At 37.7% G+C, this 25,027-nt stretch overlaps 1 protein-coding gene across 2 annotated transcripts in view; it reads right to left on the reverse strand.

Annotated features, from left to right (window-relative positions):
- The window catches only part of NRXN1 (neurexin 1), a 994,129-nt gene that overhangs the window by 141,435 nt on the left and 827,667 nt on the right, over positions 1-25,027 (reverse strand). For both annotated transcript variants that reach the window (XM_079791723.1, XM_079791722.1), the window contains one exon: positions 2,352-2,523. In XM_079791723.1, the coding sequence (XP_079647849.1) occupies positions 2,352-2,523 (172 nt within the window). The remainder of the gene's footprint in view (positions 1-2,351; positions 2,524-25,027) is intronic.

Here is a 25,027-nt window from a genome sequence, read left to right on the forward strand (position 1 = left end):
AAGACATTATATGTGTTAGACAGATATTAGTCCAGAAGAAAATATACAAATATTTGCTGACTTAATCAATACTGCCCGATCTTAATGACCACTATTCAAATTGGATATTAGCATGCCACAAAAACACAGGGACCATGACTTTTTTGAACTATAGCTAGTACGCCTTTTCTGGTCTATTTAATCACATGAGCTATAATAAAATAGTGAGGTGTGGACATTTTTTAAAACAAAAATATTTACCCACATGAACTAATAATGCATTAGTAAACTAGGTTCTGATGATCTGTGCTTGGGAAATGCAAACTCTACTTCCCTTTTGGAGATGAATTATGAATATTAATATAATAAAGCCCAGTGTAGCCACTTTCAACTTAGTTTAATTCAGACTAAGTTAAGAGTGGGATTCCTCTCCTCGCCCCCATAGGTCATCATTAACATTCACCAGAAAAGCATTCTTAAAGATACCAACTTGGAAAGGTTGGAAAGAGTAAAAAAGTTTCTAAATGAAGGTAAGTTTAAATCATTAACTGGTGAAACAAAGCTAGGCTTCAAGAGGCAACTGCCGCTCTGTAAGAATAATAAAATGTATCATTTTACATGTTCGTGTCCACTATTAACAGGTAACATATTCCAGGGTCAGGATCCAAATTTCATTCTAGTTTCCATCTTTTATGGAGTCTAGTGCCATGACTTCCTCTCAGTAAAGAGGTATTCATTCATTGTATTTTAAGAAATTCACCAATTTACTTTTCTGTAATTCCATCAAGGCTGTAGTTATTAAAAATAATACATTTCAACTAGGATTTCAGTAAATGCAATAAGGGATTGCTGGGGGCTATGTAACAATGTGTGTAGATTTCAGGCACTTTCCTTCCAGTCTTCCAGTCCATCTTACTACAGAAGGCCACAGAAGATACACATTCTCATAATTACAGTGTAAAATTGGGATAATTCCCCAGGATATCAATTCTGCAAATATTTATTAAGTGCCCACTATTTGCCAGTACTATAATAGGCAGTTATTATTAATGTGCTTGCTTCTAAATTTTGTCATAGAGCAGCTTTATATCACATTTAATTGAGCAAATATTTGAAGAGGACAAAGTTTATAAAAGAGGTTTGAGATGAGGTTTGGAGATGTAAAATTTTATAAATCAGCAAAGGTGCACAGGGGCATCGCAGACACTCGATTCCATAATCGCGAGTCAGTACTAAGGAAGCTTGATCTTTGCTTAGTAAGTTAGTTATTTCCTCAAATTATTTCTTCCAAGAAACAAAGTACTTGTAATAGAGGGGTTCAGAGATACCTTTAGGTAATCATTGTTATTGTGCAAAAATGAAAATTTCTTTTTACACTCTTTCTTTATACTGTACTATAGCTCTTCTTTAAAAAACAACAAATCCACACACCAAAAAAAAAACCAACAACACCCCAGTTCTCTCTAAAAGGGGAGCAGAGAAAAATGAGATTGATGTTTGCAGTAATCTCTTTTGTACCAAAATGTAGAGAGGATTATAATGGCAATAAATACCTTTATACTTTTACTGTGTATTTTACTTTAAAATAACATGTTACTTTAATTGAGAATATACACAATCACAAGTAACAACGGCTTAAATTTCAAATCTCCTGCCTTTGGTTCAAGAGCACAGCGCTCACAAAGCTCATGAACTATGAACGCGATCGTTTTTATTTTCTCTGTGATAGCCTCACGTTCATTTTAGAGACTTGAAATGAGTGATGCTGGTGTCAGAATCCTCGTGAAACCCCGCGGCTATGTGACAGTGAAAACAAACTTCATTTATTTTTCAGGCTCTTACAACTACTGATTTACAGTACTACCAATAGTTCCTTTACTGTTTCTCTGGTGTCCCACAGCCCACCTGCGCATTTCATGAGTTTCAGCTGCATATCACCATCAAAGGAATCATCTGGCTCCATTTCCTTTCAGGGAAACGGGTTATAATAGTCCCTCCCTTAGCTTTAAATTTTCACTCTGTTACTTTTGACAAAGCCTTTCCTTTGTTCAAATGGAAGGATCCAGTAAAAAACAAAAAACAAAAACAAAAAAACCAGCTTTGACATGGTGTGCCTTTTATGTGTGCATTTTTCTGATTTCACTGATGCTCTAAATTTCACAAACGATAACATGTGCCTTCAAGTTCCTCTGTAAAATGCCAGTTGTACACCGTATCAAGAACAGTTTAGGACAGCAGGACATTCACATGACTCTAAAGTCCAATAAATACATGATGGTTTCTCAGAAAACCCACAATTGGGTGAAACGAACGCAAAACAGTGTTTTGTTTTTTTCATTAAATCTTCCCCAGACACCCATGCACTGGCTTACCTGCAGGGTAGCGCTCGATCACTGGCCAGCTGTCCACCTGTAACGTGGCATTGCCACCACTCCGCGTGAAACGCACTACATGGTATTTCCCATCGTTAATGATTGCATTGGACTCTTCAATGGCGATGTCATCTGTCCCAACATTAAATTTAACTCCAATTTTCCCTTGGTGCTGGAAGAGAGGAGGGGGGAAAAAGTTGTATAAAGTTGCGCTGATCCGTCAGCATTTAGTTAGAATTACATACAGGATATTGATCAAGAACATGCTTCAGACAACAGCTGCTTTCCACCGATTTTACTTCTGAAAGACTCATGAGGAAGAAAGGTTCTTGACATTTGGGTAAATCTGAAGCATCTCTTTCATGGATAATTGATATTCCAAAAGACACTTTCAAAAGAACTGAGCTGCCTCCTTCCCACAGGTTGCCACAGACAACATGCACAGCAGTCTGTGTGAAAGGACATCCTTTCATGTCCCATCTCACCGCGCCTTTAATCCACTCTTTACATTTCATGAGAAAAATGAGGCTTGACATTCTCCCTTTTAATAACTGGGGGAAATAGCCACGAAGTCTGTTTAGAGACAACTGACAAATACTCACGATAGAGAAAGTCACTCTTAGGGTGTGGGCATGCAGGCAGGCATTTAATGAGTGCAGTTTCTTAGTCATTATTCACACACACACACACACACACAAACTATCCAATTCTACCAGCCTGAAATGCGTTCAATTTATTTTATAGATGATGAAACTATGACACAAGAAGGTTCAATGACTTGCTCAAGGTCACATAACTTAATGGGTGGATGGGTACTGGAATTAGAATTCAGTTCCCCCATTGTTACTTTCTATCTAAGCTAAGATATGGCTATCTATTATCAACCCCCCATCTCTGGGTTATGCAAAACAGCATTGCAAATCTAATTCTAAGCACAAAGCTTGTTATTGTTAACTTTAGAACTGCAAACTACACGGTGGCAAAGGGAAACACGGGCTTGTGTCCTCTGCTTCTGAGAAACATTCTCTAACAGTAGGACTGTCAACTTTATCATGAGTTCAGTGGATTTTTAAAGCATGTAGATTTGCCCTTAATCAGTAGGACTGCAGGCCCTTGTTTGCGTACATAACCTCAAACTCTCTGTAGTTCACCTTTCATCAAACTTCTTTAAAGGGCATGTACTCCATCCATTTCTGCAGAAATTAATCATCAGAATATTGAAAACCTGAATATTTGGACCGCATCCTTTAGACATCTTGCCAGATTCTCAGCATTGAGCTAAACAGCAAAAGTATCAGCTTACATTGAGAATTGTTATGCGAAAACACTGTCCAAAACTGCATTGATTAAAGGGAGATACATGAAGGCGGTATTTGGGACAGTGCTCATTGCCCGCCTCATGCACACTTCCTAAAGGTTTCTATTTTTCTTTTTCCTGGTCCTTGTTGTCCATAAAAGATTTTTTTCTTATAGTAAGTTAATATCGTTTCTAATTTTTTAAAAATTTTGATTTGTTTACGGCTTGACAGACAATATGACAAAGTTACATTTCTTCTTTTTTTCATATTTCATTTTTGACTTTGGTTATTAGGAAACTCGGAGTCAAAGTGAGTAGGGCAATTTTTCTAGCTGCATAGACTTCTGGTATACTGTTTTCCCTCGACTTATTTTTATTTTCTACTATATTTTTCATAATCCTTACTTTAAAATATATGCCATTATAAATTATTCTACATTGTGTAGAATGATTCAGGTGGCAAACACACACATAACAACAACACTGTATTTCCAATAACACTTAAAATGTATCCAACATTCATCCAGGGGACTCGGGGACACCACAGGACCTGCATTTGTGCCTTGCAGATGTTACATATGTATCAACCAATGTGTGCTGAAAATAATTTTAAAGAAGACAGAAGCAACTCATATTTGGATGCGACAGAATTTAAAATAAAATGCTTTTGTCTCAGGTTCAGCTGCAATCTTAAAATAATCAGTTAAAAACAAATAGATTACTACTTTCTTTTTACAAAATGAGGTAAAAGACTGACTAAGCTAAACTTGCAAAGGAAAGCACTGAAAATGGCTGTTGGCACCCTAATTATGGGACCTATTTCCAGCCCATTAAAGAGAAAAGAAGGGCCAAGAGGAGATTGATAATTAGAAGAGGATTTGGGGGGAGAATTGGGGTGTAATATGTTTTGCAGGTACAGCCAAGTTGGAAGGTAGAACTTCAGAAAGTTTGGTTCTTGTCTCCTGGAATTTGGTGGCAGTGGTTCAGTCGACTGGGATTTGACTCTTGCCTGAGAAACCTTCAAGGGGAGAGACTGTGACTAGGTGATGAACTGATGGCAGAGCAAAGATATTACTGTGGCAGGAATCACTGGTGAATGAGTTTGTTAGAGCCAAGGACACGTGAGCATTGCCAGTGGGACATGAGTTAGGAAGCCAGCTGAGAATTGTGTTGTGTCCTGTCCGAGAGAGCCCCTGGGGTGAGGGGCGGTGAGTGGTGAAGACAACGCAACAGAAAGAACCTGGAGAAGCAGTAGCGGGTGCCTGGGGAGTGAGGGGGGAATCCTAAATGACCATCTGAAGGAGGAGCATCCACCCTCCTCATGGGAACTGCAGTAAAGAAATTCCAATGATGTTAAGAGCACAACTCACCAAAATGCCGCCCCCCAAAAAATGCTCCTCAGACTAAATTGAAAGCATAGGCTAAGCCCAGCTAGATGGCTACTATTGTATTAGCCAACTAAGATCATTTCTGTCTCGTATGTCGTCTTTCTTCTGCCTTATCCTTGGAGGGATGAGGAAGGAAGAGAAGTGAATGTCATGGGAACAAGAGGAGAAACAACCCCAGTCCAAGTGGCAGCTTCCAGGCAGCCCATGCAGTGCCAAGGGACCAGCTTTAACTGAGGCTGCATTTATTATTACAAAGGAGTGAACTGAAATTACTTCTTATATCTACAGTGAAAGATGACATTTTACTACCTTAAGTGACCAAAGTAGTTGCACTTCCTGGGGGTAAGAAAGAAATATTCCATAGAACATGTTGTATGGAATAAATTGCAGTTGTGCCCTAGGAATCAGATATTTCAACACAGAGTTGTAAAACAATAGAGTTGCCCATTGTTTTAGGATCTCTTCTATCACAGGCATGTTTCTTATCTCAGGATAGACTGAAAGAAATTATTAAAGCGTCCTACCCCTAATAGTCAATTTTTATCAGAGTTCTACGCTTTAAGGAGATTCAAGTTCTGTGAATGGAAGCATTACAATGTTAAAAGTACAAAATGCACCAAACCAAACATGTCCCTTTACCTCATCACAAAATTTTCTGCACTATGTAATGTAAATGCTTATTTTCTAGGGTACAGAAATCCACAGATTTCACAGGGATGCTTTTCTTGCAACACAGTAAAACAAACTATTAAGAGATAATGAGGTTTGGTAATGCTTAGAAATCTTCTGACTTTGAAATGATGTTCATCTTCCTCTGAAAATGTTAATTTAGTCCTTGAACGTCCAACATCTTTGATATCTCATGGATCAAACTCCAACATCTGCTAGAACAGAACTGAATACCACCAAAGTAGACTCAAGCGATAACAGACTCTACCCTAATTCAGGCATTATTACTCCACCCAGGTTACATCACATCCTTGAAAAATCAATCATAAATGATAGATGCAGGATCAATTTTTCCCTGAAAACAATTACATTAAAATGAATATAAAGCACACAATATTAATATCAATTATATTTAGGACCTACATTTATTTTTCCATTCAGAAATTGTAAATATTCTCCAAACACATCTTTCCCAGGTTGACAGAATAGAAAGCCATTTCAATTATAGAAACAATAAGACTTGCCGAACTTTCTTACCAATGGACAATTACAATTTAAAAGAATTCATTTCAAATTCTTATTCTCTGGGATTAAATGTGATTGTCTCCGGCAAGTTCTCATGAATATTGCATTAGGAAAACCAGCAGTAATTTCACTGGACGTGTACTGATCTTTCAGCATTGTATCTTTCTTGAAATGGATAACTGGCTCACACTATAATTTCAAAAATCTATTATAAGAATATCAGTAACGAGGCATTTATAATTTAATGAAGTCTTTCCGTGGATTCATTAAATAAATAGTGACAAAGTAATTATTAATTTTTTCACAAATGCTCATTTCTGAATAATGATTATGTTATTAAACCAACTTAAAAGGAAACATTATGAAAGATGACACTGGGAAGGAACTTGAAAGTTCTAGCCAGTAGCACTATAGTTTAATGCACCGTTTAATTTCAGCTGCAATCACATATTCATTTGAAAAATATTTGATTAAGATTTAATGATATTCTGGATATCTTTGGCATACTTCAAGCAACATGTTTGTATGTTATGGATGCAGATATATTTCCACTGATGTTTATATTAAATAGATAAAACAGAATATACATATTAAGATTTAGCCTGTATATAGCATATAGAAATGCCACTGGCTTTTGTCCAGTATCTGAAATTATTATGCAGATATATTTGGCTCAACTATGTCTTGGAAAATTGACCAATAATAATGGTCTCCTATTTTTTTGTTTTATTTGCTTATACACTCTGGTAGAGAGTGTCAACAAACAGGATGAACAAGTGTGCAACCTTGGACAACATGTAGATTAGCAGGGAGGCTTGGTTATAACCTACAAGTTCTATTGTAGAATCCTATATAATAGAAGGCTAATATGCAAATCAACCAAACAGCAGAACAACCAGTCACTATGATGTGCACCGTCCACAAGGGGGCAGACACTCAACACAGGAGCTGCCCCCTGATGGTCAGTGAGCTCCCATAGGGGGAGCGCCGCTCAGCCAGATGCCCTGCTCAAGGCTGGTGAGAGCAGCGGTGGAACCTCCTGCCTCTGCAGCAGTCAGACATCCCCCGAGGGCTCTCAGACTGTGAAGAGGGCACAGGCTGGGCTGAGAGACACCCCTCCCCCTCCCCAGAGCACAGATTTCGTTCACTGGGTCTCTAGTTTTATATAATCCTATACTCCAGGGGCCCAGTTTGGACAGAACTTGACAATGTATTTAAATGCACAGCATGCTTGTGCCCATTTCAGAATACAGAACAACTCTCATGCTCCGGTTCTGCATTGTCAGCTGAAATCAAAGTCAGGCTAAATTGTATGTTTTCCTTGTCCAGAGACTAATCTTCACCAGAGACCAGAGGCTTTAAGGCTCGAGGGGGACTCTGAGGCCTACAGTCATTGTGGATGAAGTAAGTAACAGTACAGAGTGTGACAGAAACCCACCTGTTCTTTCATCTCTAAACAAATACACGAATTCAGGGAATTGCTATTTCACCCCAAATGCTTTTCCACATTAATGACTTAAAGGTTTTATAGGCTGAAAGAGAATGCATCTCCCACTCTGGATGGTCCATAATGTCAAGAATGGTTTTGGTTTAGTTGTTTTAACCTGGAATTAAACTGGAAATGCATTTGCCCCAAATAAAACCCGCACACTATTTCAAAAACCAAAAGCTACTGCTACCCTGTCTCCCTCTTTTCCCATTGAGAAATAATTTTAAAATCCATTCAGTTAATAAATAAAAATCAAATATATAATATGCATTCTGCTTTCTGCATAAATGTGTGGACAATGCAATATATAAAGTATGTTCTCTGCCTTTGGGAAGTTTCAATCGAATTGGTATGATAAATTATGCAAGCAAATAGTCACACCCACAAGAGAATCCAGAGAGCAATGAGAAGGAGCTCAGGTGCACGGTGGGGGAGGGTTCTGAAGGGTCTCAGTGAGTCAGTCTCCCAGGAGCCAGCCAGCATTTGGACGCCTATAGCACAGATAAATACCAAAGGCACCCAGGGACATAGAAGATATGTCCCCTCTGCCTCCCATCTGCCTTTCCAGTCCCTACATACCAGAGTGCTCACTGGGTGTCGGGCACTGATCTACACATGATGTATCTACCTAAAACTCCAGCACACTTACACTATTCTCTCTCTCTTCTTAGAGAGTTTATCTAATGTGCCCCAAATCTCATAGTTAATGAACATCAATACGACAACCTAACCAAGCTGGAGGAGCACCTGAAGCAGATGACTTCAGCTGTGTCTGTTTCTAGGAAAAGGTCCTGACACCCAGGCACGCTCAGAAGACCGAGTCGAGAGCAGGGTTACTGCAAAGTGCCTCTTTCCTTGTGGCTAATTACACTTCAGTGCACCACACAAGGAATCCGAAGTGGGTGCGAGCAAGGGTGACCATCCCATCCCAGAAGGATCATATTTAGTGCTACCGCTTTCTAAGAAATTAATATTTTCCTTTTTCCACAAAATCTTCATTAAGGTCATATGCCTTTCCTAATATATCTCCATTCTATGGAATACTAGAGCTCCTTCAGCTCCATGAAGTAATATCCTGACGGTGGTATTACCTCCTGGAGGTTCACAATCATCTCTCAGTTTACAGAGTGTCTAGCACAACTTTGCAAGCCTTGACACGCCACCTTCACACGCTGTTTCGGTGTGGTTTTTATGGACCTGTTTTAACTCCTCAACCATATTTGTAAAAGACCGACTTATTTTTCACTGTATCCTTCACACGACCTATGCATTTGTAATTTTCTAAAACTCTTTCCCATACAATTTTCTTTTTTTTTAATTGTGGTATAATTCAGATACCATACAATCTGCCCGTTTAAAGTGTATGCTCCAGTGGTTTTAATATTGTCATGAGGTTGAGCAACTATCACCACTATTTAATTCTAGAACATTTTCATCACGCTTCTGTTGATGAGATAATGCAGATAAAGTTCTTAGTGCACTTAATGACAACTCAGCCCCCGTGAGTTTTATTATTATTACTAGTATTGGTTATTCTCACATTTGGAAAAGAAATGTTTTGCTCCATGAGTAGGTTGGTGGAAGTTAATTAAAATAATGCATGAATTATATAACTAGGACAGCTTAGTTAGAACATATGATATCTCATTGATCTTCAAAACAATTCATGAAGCAGTGTATCTATTTTATGAATGAAGAAGCTCAAGCTCAGAAAGGCTGAGATTTGATCAAAGTCAGAGCATCTATCCACCACATAGCTCAAAAAGGAACATTCCAAAATCCAAACCTATGGGACAAACTCTCTATTGGTCCTAAAGCAGAAACGGCTTAATTAGAGGACCTTCGTGACCCTTTCCATCGCAGTGATGCTGATGCTATGAGAAGCTGAAATGGATAGCTAAGCAGTTAGCACAGAAAAAAAAACATTAGAAAGTACTAGTTTCTAGTTTTTGAAACACATCAAAATCACCTAAATATGAATTTGAGTCTCAGATTTTTTTCAGAATTTATAAAATAAATGAATTCCACGATTTTTACAAATATTTTTAAATCAGCAATTTTCCAATGTTCCACTGGGGTCATTGTCTCACAGTAACCAGGGAGGCTTTTTTTTTTTTGCCAGACAATATAACCCTTCCTCTCCAAGGTGAAAAGTGGGACTTGTTTGTATGGATAAGAATGCTTGCCTTGCCCAGTGTGTAGGACTTGATTGTAAATGAGAATAGGGTCAATGAGTTCTCTTCTTGATGATGAATACACCGTGAGTTCTGGTGATAACACTAACTCCTCGAAACATTTCTTCACATTATTTTTCGTTAGATAAATCTATATCAAAAATAAATGTTGAAATAAAATTAGCCCAATAAATGACCAACTGATGTATCTTTGAAATGGGCAATAACCCTAATCATGGTGTTTTTGAAATTGTCTCTATTTTGCTTGTTGTGCCAGTTGAGCCCATACTGAATCATCCTTTCTACTTAAAAAAGCATTCTTGAACCATTATGAACTTTTCCAGTGTAGCCGTAAGCTCAGAGAAAACATCAAGCCTTTTTCATGGTACCTTCCTGTGGTCCAAACAGCATACTTCTGCATGGTATCATATCTGCTGTAGGATGAAATACAGCTAACTTATCCTCTTGGGAATTAGAACCAGCTCATTGAGATAATTAATTCTGTATTTCCATCCCTAAAATAACAACCATACTGAAGTTGAAATCCTCATCTTTAAGTGTGTACTTATAAAGAGCGTGTTCTATCATAAGCTTTTTTCCCTGGAAAATAAAAAATCAGGAATTAAACAGAGTGGCAAATGGACATTGACTGCTGGCCTATGTAAGGTTCTTAATATTTCCCATGTAAGACTTCCGGTTTGAATATTTGGCCCAGTGGTCTGGCATCATGACAAACGCCTCAGGCTGCTGCATGGAGATCTAAAACCACACTGGCTTAAGGTAAGCCTTGTCCAAAGTGCAATGCGCTGATCAGATATGGTTTGTATTGTCATTTAAGTTTATTTGTACTTGTTTTATTACTGTTGCTTTAAAAACCTTTGGTTACCAGTAGATGTTAAATGAGTTTTGCTCACACTGTATAGCCAGTCAGGAAACTCTGTGCCATAAACATTGTATTTCAGGTGCTGATTAAAACCATGCCCTTTGTTTCTCTCTGATTTCTTGTCTTTGCACCGTTACACTGCTTGGTATTCCCTCCACCAGGAACTGCTCAGGAGAAGACACTGGCTTTATCAATTCTGCTAGTGGATGGCATTTCTTCGCAAAATGATTTTCCTATAAAAAGGGATTGGGGTTATTTGTAGATTTAATTTAGTTGTTGTATCCCAGGACCATCATTTTGGTGAAGAGCTGATTATATAATTACAGTCTGACTCTAAAGTTCCAAATCTATAGCACAACATTTTTAAGACAAATAAACAAAATATCTTTGGATGGTGATTTTAGTTCTCTGCATGGCAAATGTTACCTTCATAATTAGGTTGTAAATAAAACAGAACCAGCCTTCGCATTTTAAAAACTGTTTTTGAAAAACAAAAACATATCAAGAGATATGCAATTATGTTAAAGGTCTCAGTTGATAAATGCTTATGAAAGAAAAGGTTGGTTTGGAATCATGACGTGCAACCAGAAAAATAAGAGCGAGGTGATATTTTCAAGTGTGTTTGAGGGACTGATTTTTAAATAATGCTGTCTTGGTTTTCATAAGCCTCAAGCAGAGCCTTAACGTGAAATGCATTCAAGAGAAAAGCGTTCTTCTTTTCTTTCTTATTCACTTCTAGTCCAGGACTACTGGTCTGCCATCCTTAGAAAAAGCAAATGTGTGCATATGGGTGGAGAAACGCATTCACCAAAGACTATTTTCTATAGAATCAGCAAGGCTCCATTATCCCCAGCGTGGTAAACCATCATTTCTGCAGCCATCAAAAATAAATCTATGTTTATGTGTGTAATTTTGGCACAAGAGAGTTTCCAGGAGAGAATGCGGAATCTCTAAGGCCAAGGTTCCTGATGATTATGACCTTTCTTTGTCTTAATAAAACAATAATACTCCCACAAAAATAAAATAATGTCAAGAAATGCTTACCAATATTTCTTGTCAGTGTATTTAGGTGCAGTGTATTTCACAAATCACTGTACTATTCTCTGTAGGACTCAAAATTTTAAAACTGTATTTGTTGGTCGTGTTTACATACATTCATTTCCCTAAATTGCATGATTTTCTTGCCTAAAATACACTAAAATTTTTGGAAGTATCATACACGAGCTTAATCCTCAATGATATTCATTCATTCATTCATTCATTCATTCATTCATTCAATAAACACAAGTAGATTTCTTACTATACTCCTTGACATTCTGCTAAGTTTGGGATAAACAGTGGTTAACAAAACAGATGGCACTTCTCCTATTATGAAGCTTGAGTCTCTCATTATTTCTTTATACATTAAACTTTGTATTAGCATATAAAGTATGCTAAGTGTCAAGAAGGAAAAGAGCAGGGTGTTATAAGAGGCAGTGAGTGATTAAGGAAAGCCTCTTTGAGGAGGTGTAGATGTGAAGAAATCAATCATGAGAGTATGAGTTTTATAGGCAGAGGAAATATTGGCCCCACGGAGGAAACCAACTATGTATAAAGACAGATGCTTTTATGTACAAATGCAGATTCAGATATAAATATATCAACTTCTTATAAAGATACAGATATGTAAATTATATATGAACATATGTTGGTATTATCTAGGTTTGTCAAAGGATAAAACTAGGTTATGAAAGTATGCATAAAAACTAAAATATATCATTTGCAGAAATAAAGCAACTGGAAGTACATTTCTAAAATCTTCCAATCTAAAAATGGAAAATAATTGATAAAGCCTAACAGTATGTATCTTGGCACTCATCTGTTTGTTCCTAAGTTCCATTCATCAATGTACTTTATGATATGGAATATATAAATGCTCTCTGAATCGACCGGGACTTGCCACATTTCCCAAAAGTCATTTACTTCTCCAATGTCAAAAAATGATTCATCATCACATGCTTACATTTCAAAGTTCATGTAACATGTTTCGTTTCTTTGTGGGGTAGAATATCTTGTTAAGTTATTTCTCTAGAGAGTCCTTTTATCTAAAGATGTAGCAAGTATTCTCCTTAAAAATACTGCTTGAAATCACTTGACTAGTTTTTCAAGTACCCTCCTCAAATTAGTTGAAGAAAGAAAAGTTTTCACCTTTAACCTTTTTATCTCCCCATTCACCTGGAAGAGAAAATGAGCAAGGTTCAATGTTCGAGTCCCTAAAAGTCAGTTTTCCTACCACTGAACAAGTCACTTCAAACAAGAGCAGAAATTCTTCATCCAATTATTCTTTTGAAAAAAACTCAAATAAATAGTCAAAAGTATCCATTTTTTCTGCAATTTAGTCAAGTGTTTTGAAACCAAAAACACTGTGAGTGCCCATATCCAAATAATTCATAAACATTGTGAACTTGAGATAAATGTTTAATGCTAACTTCTGAGGAGCAGTTACCACCAAGGATTTCCTGAGATCATCTCTTCTCATTGTTGACCTAGAAGAGCCAGAGGATATTTTGAGGAGACTTGTGGATTCTGATAAGAGAGTAAAGACAGCCTGAGGGAGAAACATCTGGAGCAAAGTCAAGCTATCAGCCATCTATCAAAAGAACACATGCTCTTTCTCTCTCTCTTCCTCTTGACTCTCTCACACTAGCCTTTCCTTACCATGAATGTACCCTGTTCTGTCCTATCTTATGATCTTTGCTGTTCCTTTTCACTGGTTAGCTCTTTCCTGGCTTCCCACTCTCACATAATTAATCCTCTATATTTGGGGGGCGGGGAGAGGAGAGAACTTGAGAATTTTAGGGTGGAGCTGGTTATTGAATCTGCTGAGCAAGAGTCCAATGTTTATCTGTGAAAATGCCCTTTTATGAAACAAAATTTGATTAGTGGATACCCAGTGAAGTACAAAAAACACTCACCTAAAGGACTGTCCTAAGAGTAGTTGAAAAGCCAGTGCCATATAGGAAGGCTACATCTTACTTGATTAACAGTACTCTTCAGTGGACCTTGGGTTATCTATGATAAATGTTTAATTATTAAATATCACAGCAAGATCAATATGCTGTGATCTCATATTCCACTTACATGCTTCCCCTGCCAAACATGCCAACTCTTTCCAAATGAACACAAATCAAACCTAACTGAGAAGATAAAAATCCACTGAGAAATTAATCACAAATATAATTCTAAGGCCAAACAGAAGGCACATCTAACTTATTCACTGTTTTGTAATCTCAGTGCTAAAGCTCCCCAAATGAGTATGAATATTCAAGAAGGGCTGCATTTTTTCAGCAGATGCAGGATGATGATGGTGATGGTAATGGTGATGATGATGATGATCACAACTTTCTTCTTAAATACTTGTGATGTGCCAGGCACTCCTTCTAAGTAGTTTATAGGTATTAGAACATATTAGAATATATATCATTATTTCCATTTATTTGATGAGGAAGCTGAGCCTTAAAAGGTTTGCCCCAAATCGCATACCTAATAAGCCTCAGAGCTATGATTTGGTCTCAGGCAGCCAGGTTCCAGGTTCTAGGTTTCGTGTGCTGAAGACCATACTAGTGTGCCTCTCAGAAAGGTCCAGGTGCTAAAATAAGTCTTCAGTTTAGACGTGGTATTACTAAGCCTCTTGGAAAGAGACAGATGCTAACATCTTTACTATTGTGTATACCAAGCAATATGTTGATTACTTTTCAAACCTTAATTCCTTTAATCCTCAGAACATCTCTGTTGTTAGCTTATAATCATCATGCTGAGAATGTTTGAACTACAAAGCAAGTCGTGTAGTGATTTTTCTGAAGTCACAGAGCTAAAACATTCTGTAGTCACATCAACACAGTCCTATCTGGTTCCAGACTAATGTTTTTCAACCACACCATACTGCCTCCCTCTGGACACTTTTCAAGATACCTTGGAAGTTCGAGAGGCCACATGAGAGTATTCTAGAGCCTCTGAACCCTTAATCATTGTACTCATATGAGGCTTTGAACACTGACAAAGTTGCTCAAATCGGGTAGGCAGAACCCAGCAATTCTTCTTTCATGGGCATTAAGTTAGTCCAGGTATTCAGTATTTGGTAGGCTAAAACTTCACCACTATTAGGGCCAGAGTAAATTTTCTCGTACTTCAGGAGCCTAGGGAACAGAAATGGAGGCACAATATCCTTTAGGTTTAATTATAATTCAGTGTGTCAGCAAATCCTCAGAGACTCTATAATGAAGGAGCCCGTACAGAAAGGGTTTTTGGCTTTCCTCTCCCCCCACCCCCCGCCTTGTCTGAATCTCTGTTTTAATCTAGTATCTATTTTCCCTACAGCTACAGATTTCTTTAAATCATTTTTAGTATTTGTTGTCATTTTGGAAAGATGTGTCTCAAATTTCCAATCAAATACAATAGAATATCCATCATCCTGAGAAAGTAGTCTCCCAGTAGGGATAAACCTAATATTTAAAAATAAATATTAAAACTTTTCATCAGATCAAGTCTTCCAAATGTCAAAATCAATAATCAAGAAAACACGGATCTGAATTTTGTAACCAGTCTGGTTGCTTTAAAAAAAAACATTTTTATAGAGTATTATGATCTAAAGCCTTTAAATGGTCTCAGAAAAGAATGAAACAAACCACCATTAACTATATTTTATATCAAATAATAAAAATATTTTAATGGTAGATTATCTAAAACTTTAAATATGAACTAACCCAATCGCAATATTTTTATTGTAATTTTTCAACATTTTTAGTTTACTCTCTAGGTCAGGGATGGGAACCTGCAGCCCACAGACCAGTTAAGGCCCATGAAATCATCTGATCTGGCCCTGCCAAGGCATTAGGGGTGAGTTAATTAAGTGTTTGACCAAATACAACAGCTAATTTTTAAGTTGATAATTTTTGTATGCCCCCCAAATGATGTTATAAATATCCAAATGGCTCTTGGCAGCAAAAAAGGTTCCCCACCTCTGCTCTAGGTTATGATGATAAATGTTTACATTAGTCTAATTTCTTCTTCTATCTCATTTAACCCCTCTCTTAAAAATGTGGCCAATCAGATGCTTTTAATACTCTCCTTTCATGAATGTTTATGGACTATTTTTATTTATAAATAAAAATTCTTAAAATGGTTTCATTCTGATCTTAGTCTTTGAAATCAGCCTCTCAATCATTGCTATCTTCTCTTTCTCCCTAAGCCTGTAAGCATGGATCTTGTTTTTAATGATACCATTTTTATTTTGAGCTAATTTCATGCAAGATAGTGCCCAAGAATGCCAGCTTTGGGAAAATGCTTCATGCTAGAAATCTTAAATAACCCATGCTGCTCCGAAAAATGAACAAAAAAATAGCAAAATTCTTTCTCCTCAAGCGAAGAGCATACTTTTGATGTTGACAAAAAGAGAGAAGCAAATTTAATACATGCTCTGACTGCACTCCAATTTACAACTAACAAGGGACAATCTATGATTTATTCTCAAGATTCAACAATAATACTTAATGATAGTTGAGTAAGAGATGTGGGAACCATTTAAGTTTGAACCGAAATGCAACAAATGTGAACCCAACACAACTGGTTTAGTGACATTAAACTTTTCATTAGCTTTCCTATTCAAAATTAAGTTATTCCATATTACTTTGAAAAAAATGCAATTTCCTGCTTTAATGAACTCTATCAGCCTCTTTGCTATTACATTTTATACCCCCAAAAATTCCATAAGAAATTACAAAAATATTTTTCAAGACAGATGTATAAATGTATCTTATAAATTTGTGTGCTATCTTAGCATTTTACTTTATTTTTGTTTTTAATGCATGCTGATTCAACACTGGCTTAAAACATCAAAATGTCCAATCTGCATTATAAGAGCTCAACTATTCCAGCACATTTTCCTATCAAATGACTATACTGACATGAACACAGATCACTAAAATGCTCTGGTTATAGAAGATGTATGATTATTGGTTCAAAAGTAGGCAACACTCAAGTTCTCCAAATAAATACACACACAAAGTAAGAGAGAGTCAATGACGACATCAAAATTAACCTTTCAACCTCCAAACGTTCATCTTGCTGTCTTCCACCCACACACTGGCTGAGTGTTTCAGGAATACTGTCAAGCTCTGGCTGGTGTGTTCAGTGGTTAGAGTGTTGCCCTGTGCACTGAAGGGGCAAGTACCTGCAGGTTCACTCCCTGCCCCCAATCTTGGCATTTTCAGGAGGCAACCAGTTGATATGTCTCTCTCATAGGGATATTGCTCCCTCCCTCCCTAAATCCCTCCCTTCTTTCTTTCTACTCTCTCTGAAAAACAATGGAAAAAATATCCTCAGGTGAGGATTAACAACAACAATAAAATACTGTTGAATTTATCCATTCCTAAGACATATCTTAATTTTAATCCAGCTTATTTTTTGGAAGAGTATGTATTATTTCTGACTTTCTAAAAACAAACAAACAAACAAACAAAATAACCCTTTCATTCTCTTGCTAGTGAAAACTCTCCTAGAAATGTAAATGGTATCATACTGTCCTTCAGTTTACCCAGCTGAAAGTTATATAAGGCATATTTCTCATTCATTAGTTTACTAGACATCTATATAATTATTAAAGAGACTACTAGGGGCTTTACAAAGTTATTATTATTTAGCTTCTTGCTAAAAGCCTCCTAATATTTAAATCAAAAAAGGGGGGATAGTAGAAGAATATGTAAGGAAAAATATCCTGTAAGTAAATTACATCTAGAAAATTTTTACTTTAGAAAATTAACTTTCATTTGTAATGCTAACAGCAAGACACCCATGAAAAACACACATGATGTCAAAACAAGCCAAAGGAAAATCGTTTGGGCAAAAAATGAAAAAGGATCCCAAGTCAAATTTATAGAAAAGATTCCTTTATTAACTTTTCGTCGAGAATATGTTTGTATATTTTCAGAAAACAACTCCAAGACCATGTGGATTCCTGTAACAGAGAGGAATTGACAGGACTGCTCCAGCCATAAAGACAGAAGAGAAACAGTCCAGAGATGGAAGATGCTGACGACGCCTTGCCATAGTAGCAGTCAGCAGCTGTGCGTCACTGCAGGTTACCCAGGACCAAACCAGAGAGGGTCGGACCTGCATTACCACCTTTGTCCACCATCCAGAACTGAAATATCATTGCTGACATGTACACATAAGGAACTGTTTAATATTGAAATTGGGACTCAAAAGAACTGTTGGCCCAGAAAGAAACTCACTACAGACTGATTCATTTGCCTCTCAGCATAACCATTATTGTTTGTCTCATTTTCGGTTCTTATAAGTGTATTTCTAGTATCACATGATCTCACTCATCTAGGGGAAATAATGAACAACATAAACTGATGAACAAAAACAGACCCGGAGACAGGGAAGCATCGATCAGACTGTCAAACCTCAGAGGGAAGGTAGGGGAGGGTGGGGGTAAGGGAGAGAGATCAACCAAAGGACTTGTATGCATGCATATAAGCCTAACCAGTGGTCACAGACAACAGGGGGGTGAGGGCATGCGTGGGGTGGGGTTTGGGATGGGAATGGGGGGATGAGGACAAATATGTGATACCTTAATCAATAAAGAAATTAAAAAAAGAATTATATCACAAATATTGTCACATACTACATTCTAGGATATTTTTTTCTTATTCACATAGTAAAATAAAAATGTCAGACAAATTGTCAGTCTCTTTAAAAAGAAGACAAAATACTTATCCATCAATCTTCCTAGCTATATTCATACATTGTTACAGAGCTGAAACTGATAAACTAGTACAGAAATAACTGAAACTGATAAACTAGAACAGAAATAACTGAGGAAAATCCCAGTATAAAAGGCTTTGTCAACATAGTTTATGCTTTAGTTATTAATAATGTTGATTATAATATTAACAGTAAATTTTAATTGTCAGTTAATATTCCCTATTTTCCCAATTTATCTTTTTAAATATAGCTTAAAACACAGTTCTGATCTGTAATGGCCACAAAATGAATATTTACTGAATATTGGTTAAATCCTCACATCAATTCTGAGAGGCAGATATTATTATTACCTTCATTTTATGAATAAGGAAACAGACATAAAAATGGTTAAATTGCCTAAAGTCACTCTGCTAATCAGTTGAAGAAGTAGGAATTGAATCCAGATCTCTTTATTTTAATTAGTACTGTGTTATATTGCCTTTGGGGGGAAATTCCTAGAAATAGGTCACTACCAGTGAAGAAATATGTTTTAAAATACAAAAACTGCTAGCCAACTACCTATCTAACTTCATAAAACTAAAACTTTCTTATACAAAAGCCAGTGAAACATAGCACCCACACATATACATAGGTTCCAAATCCATAGGCCATTTTATGTTATCACTAGAGGCCCGGTGCATGAAATTCGTGCACTGGGGAGGGCGTGGTCCGTCAGCCCTACCTGTGCCCTCTCGCAGTCTGGGACCCCTTGGGGGATGTCTGCCTACCGACTTAGGCCCACTCCTGGGAGTAGGCCTAAGCCAGCAGTCAGACATTCCTCTCACAGTCCAGGACCCCCTGCTCCTTACCACCCACCTGTTCACTACTCCTTACCACTCGGCTTGCTGCTCCTTAGAGCTGCTGTGGAGGTGGGAGAGTCTCCTGCCACTGCCGCTATGTTCGCCAGCCGTGAACCCAGCTCTGGCTGAGCAGCGCTCCCCCTGTGGGAGCACACTGACCACCAGGTGGCAGCTCCTGCATTGAGCATCTGCCCCCTGGTGGTCAGTGCGCGTCATAGCGACCGGTTGTTCCGCTGTTTGGTCAATTCACATATTAGGCTTTTATTATATAGGATTGTTACAATTGACATAATTGACATACTCCTTACATATATTCAATTGCATCTAAATGCATAACCTACTATGATAAAGATGTAGTGCCATTTATCATATGTCAGCTCCTATGTGATACAGTACATAATACCTGATTTAATCTTTATGATTTTGAAGTAACTTTTATTTTGATCACTTAACAGATGAGAAAATGTAGCCCAGATTTACACAGACACTAAATGTAAGCCCAGGACTCAAACGTGGTACTTTCTGACTTCAGATGCCATGTATAACAAAGACTGCTGAGATGTTTCAAAATTAGGCAATCTATTAACATGGATCATTACACCAAATGAAGAAAAACAACATAAATCATTAAGATAGATTCTATAAAGATATTTGGAACATCCAATACCATTCTTGATTCTTATGAAATTCACTTGGTATAACAGAAATAGAAAAATATTTTTCGGCATAATAAAATCAAATCTTAAATAACTGGGAACAACATGCCTAACACTAAAAGCATCCTCAATCAGGTAAGAAGTTTCTGGGTTGTTTTTTTTGCATTAGCACCCATATATTTTAGATTTGTTTTAGACATGTCAATCAATGCAGTATGACAGGAAGTGAAAATAGTTTAAATCATTGGGGAAAAAGGAAAACACTCACACAATGCTTGCTACTAAACTGAAACTACACTGTTGGATGTAAAACATGCATTTTAAATGACATAAAGGTGTCAATCTTCAGAAAACTATTCTAGGAATTAGACAGTCAAATATAAATGCATACATTATCACAAGGTGTAGGAAAAGACATTCAGTAAAATACCTTAGAACAAAAGAAAAATAAAACATGAGTTTAATGTAACGGAGTCTCCTTTTAAACTATCAGTATTCTAAATATAACACTGTCAACATCCTTTCTTTCTCATTTTATTTCCAGAACTTAGGACTTTGATTGACTCCCATTAATATCATGTTTTATTTCACCCTATTTGCTCAGATTACTTAAAACCTCAAATTGCAAACAACTATTTATTTTGGATACCCATGAACATAGGAAATTTATATGATTTCCCTTGGCCCATTATTTTAGAGTGTTTTATGATGTACCAGGAAGAAGCAGGTGAATTAAATGACAAGGTATTTGCCAAAAATTGAATGATACTGAATAGAAACACTGAATATTAAAATCACATAAATTTTAGCATTGGAAAAAGGTCTGAGGCCCAAACTCTCTCTCCATTCAGGAAACAGTTCTAAAATATCTCGACAAAGGGCACTTACACTCTTCTTGAAACCTGACAGTGATATTGCTATTTCTCAAAGCAGGCTGTTCATTTTTTAAAATCCTTTTGAACTAATGATCTCCTCTCTGTCATGTGTCTGCAGTATGAACCAGTACAATGTGTAATCTGTACCCTTTTCCCATATGACAACCTTTCACCTGTTTGAAAACTGTTTTCCAGTCTACTTTTCTTCCACCCTCAACCTCAGCCTTCTCCTGGAGAATCATTTTCTACTTTTTAACTATTAACCATGCAGAGTAGCTTTTCTAACCATTCACCCTTCAGATATTCAATTTGCTGACAAACTTTGATTCTAAAGGACCTTAACACAATACATTGGCTTAACTGTAATACATAGGATGGGTACTAAACAGTGTGCCACTTCCCTTAATTAAGGCATTATTCTTCCATCAATATTGTCCAGGTGTGTTAATGGCCACACTCATTAGCTGCAAATCTGAGCTTTTAGTAAACTAAAATCCCTAGACCTTTGCACACTATTCATTAGCAAGCTATCTTCTATGTATTTATTCTCTTGGTTTTGAAAATGCAATTACAGGACTGTAACCACCCCCTCCAGATCACCTGGGCTTTCTGTTTTTGCTCAAACCTTTTCTTCACCCCAAATAGGTTCCTCCAGCTCTGCTATCTGAAAACAGGAACTCTCTTGTTTATCTGGGGCTTAATCTTCCTCAGTTCCATATTACCCTTTCTAGTGTATCATTCTAAATGATGGGGAAGATAACATCTCAACAGGAGTCAAACCACACAGCTTTCTCTTTTCATCTGTCATTATATTGTCTCACTTAAGCAGATACCTCCCTTGTCCACCATTTTTTCAGAAAGCAAAACAAACTTACATTACACAAGACTGCTTATTCTGCGTTAGCTTTGATGAGTGCATACTTACTGGCTCAAAGCAATCTCTCTCTCTTTCTCTCTCTGTCATCAACATCATCAGCAGCATTTTTGGTTTTACAAGCATTTTTTAAAATACACTTTTAAAATATTTTGAGTTGGGAACTCTTCCTATGGAGACAGAATCCAGAGAGGATTGAAGAGCTTTGCCATGGCTTTGACAGGCAGTGTAGAACTCAGGGTCAAATGTACCTGAGTGAAGGGGGGAGCGGGGGGACAGGTGGCCCAGTCCCATGTGAACTCAGCCATGGTTTCTTTTAGTAAAATCCTATATAATAAAAGGCTAATATATAAATAGACCAAACAGTGGAAAAACCAAACAACTGGTCGCTATGACTTGTGCTGAGCACCAGGGGGCACATGCAGAACATGGCAGGCGTTGGCCACAGTGTGATGGGGGAGCAGGTGAGTGGGGGTGCCAGACCAAGCGGGGTGGTGGTCGCTGTCATTGGGGCGAGCCTCTGATGGTTACTGAAAATTCTTTGATCCCACACCCCACAGTCATGCCCGACACTCACACCTGCTGCCGGTCCTGCTCACACCTGCTGCCACCACCTGCTGCCACCACCGGCCCCACTCGCACTCGCTGCTAATGCCTGGTGCCGGTCCCAATCGCTCGGTGCCATTAGTGGGTGTGAGCGGCAGCTGCTGGCCCTGATTACCCCTGAGGGCTTCTCCACCTCCCCCTGCTCCTGATGGGTGATTGGGGCAGCAGCTGCCACTCGAACCGCTGCTGGTGCCGGCTCCAATGGCTCCATGTTGTCAGTGGGTGTGAGCGGGGTCAGCGCTACATTGCATGGGATCTGTGGCAGCAGGAGTGAGGCTGCCAGCAGACAGGGTATGGGGGCGGGGAGGCATGGTGGAAGGGGCCGGGTGGGGTTGTGGAGGGTGGGCTGAGACCGGCCATGTGCTCACCGTAGCCTCACGGCCCATAGTTCCTTTCAAGGTGCACAAATTCATGCACTGGGCCCCTAGTTGAGAAAAAAAATCACATCTACCTCAGAAATTGAGTAAGGATTACCTAATATTTTATTTTAAAAAGTATTTAAAATACTGCCTACCTAGTTCAATGTATATTATCAATAAATATAATCTATTATTAGCATATTACTTATACTTTCCTAGATATAAAATGATCATCAAAAAAATCAGAAATTAGTAGGTTCTTTGTTTTAGGAACATAAGACAGTCAGGTGCCTATACCATTTCTGTTGCCAGTATCTGCAATGCGTTTCCTCCCTCATTGCTCACTTCTCCAAACATCCCAACCCTACTACTCCTTTGAAGCCAAGTCCAAATGCTACCTCTTCCAAAGGTCTTCCCTGAGTTCTTCCTGAAGTCTTCACTACCCTTGAACCTGTTTCTGGCCCTGAAAGGATCTTAAAGGAATGCAACTTTTGCAATTCATCCCTAAAACCCATGATCTGGCAAGAGCTTAATAAATATCTGTTAGCTGAGTCAGTAACTTTCCTCCCCAAGCCATAATTAATTTTTTCCTGATTTTGTACATTCTTACTATGCATAAATATTTACCATGCACAGTGATGATTTGTGCATATGATTCTTCTGCCCTATCAAGCTTTTGAGTCCATCTATGTCAAGTTGAGCTTTGGCTGTTACACAATGCCTCAACACTCAAAATATTTTTGAATAAAGTAGTGTCTGTTTTTCACTATTGATGGTGGTTTTATTTGTCCATGGAAGTAAAATATGAACATCCCCACCCCCCACCTCCAAAAAAGATTACCCATTAAGGCTCTGAGATATTTTACAATTCAAAAAGACATATCTGATAAACCCATTTTACCCAAAATATGCAATAAACTGTTAAAATTCATCAATATTTAAACAAACTACCACATTAAAAAATATGCCAAAGACTCGCACAGACAGCTACCTCACCAAAGAAGATATACAGATGGTAAATAAGCATATAAGAAGACATGAAATGTCGTATGTCACTAGGGTATTGCAAAATAAAAGAACAATGAGATGCCACTATACATTTAATAGAATGACAAAACCCCACCACACCTACAGCAGCAGATCCTGCCAGGAATGTGGAGCCACAGGAATGCTGGTCATGCTAGTGGGAATGTGAAATGAACAGTCACTTTGGTAGACAGTTTTACAGCTTCTTACAAAACTAAACATAGTCTTACCCCGTAACCCAGCCATTGTGCTGTTTGGTACTTAACCAAATAAACTGAAAATGTATGTTCATACAAAAAAGAAAACTACACACAGATGTTTGCAGCAGCTCCATTTATAACTGCCAGAGCTTGGACACAACCAGTATCTTCTTCAGTAGGTGAAGAGATAAACTGTGATCCATCAAGACAATGAAATATTACTCAGTGCTAAAAAGAAATAAGCTATTGAGTGATAAAGGACATGGAAGAACCTTAAATTCACATTAGTGAGTGATAGAAATCAATCTGAAAAACTGCATAGTGTGTTATTCCAAGGATAGCACATTTCAAAGATTAAACTATGGAGACAATAAGAGGATCAATGGTTGCCAGAGGCTGGGAGTGAGGGGAAGATAAATAGGCAGAACACAGAGGATTTTTAAGGCAGTGAAACTACTTTGAGTGATATTATAGTAGTGGATACATGTCATTATACATTTGTCAAACCCCAATAGAATGTACATCACCAAGAGTCAACCCTAATGTGAAGGCTATATGGTGTATATTTGTATCTTCCATTCAATTTTGCTGTGAACTTAAAACTTTTCTACAAAATAAAGTCTATTAAACACACACACACACACACACACACACACACACGATTTCAAAAATAAAAGCACAGTAGATCATAAAAGAAACAAATTTCTCAGGGTACCCAGGAGTTCACTCAAGCTGAGAGAATACCAACAAGAGTCAATATTCCTTGAGCACTCACACTCATCCTGGCCACCTCAGTTTATGTGCACTTTCTCATTTAATCCCCACAACCACCCAATAAAGGAAGTACCATTATTATCTCCATTTTGTTTATGGCCTGAGACGTATGGTCAATAACTTTCTCACGCTCACACAACTAGTGTGGGGAATAAGCAAGATATGGAATCCAGCCTGTCAGTGTGCACCAGCTGGGTTTAATCACTACCTTATGCCATCTGCAAAAAAAAAAATAATAATAATAAAATAAAATAAAAACTCAGGTGGAGAAACACAACAGAAGGAGCAAACCAGGT

This window comes from Cnephaeus nilssonii (genome assembly GCF_951640355.1).
Source record: "Cnephaeus nilssonii genome assembly, chromosome: 15".
Classification (NCBI taxonomy): domain Eukaryota; kingdom Metazoa; phylum Chordata; class Mammalia; order Chiroptera; family Vespertilionidae; genus Cnephaeus; species Cnephaeus nilssonii.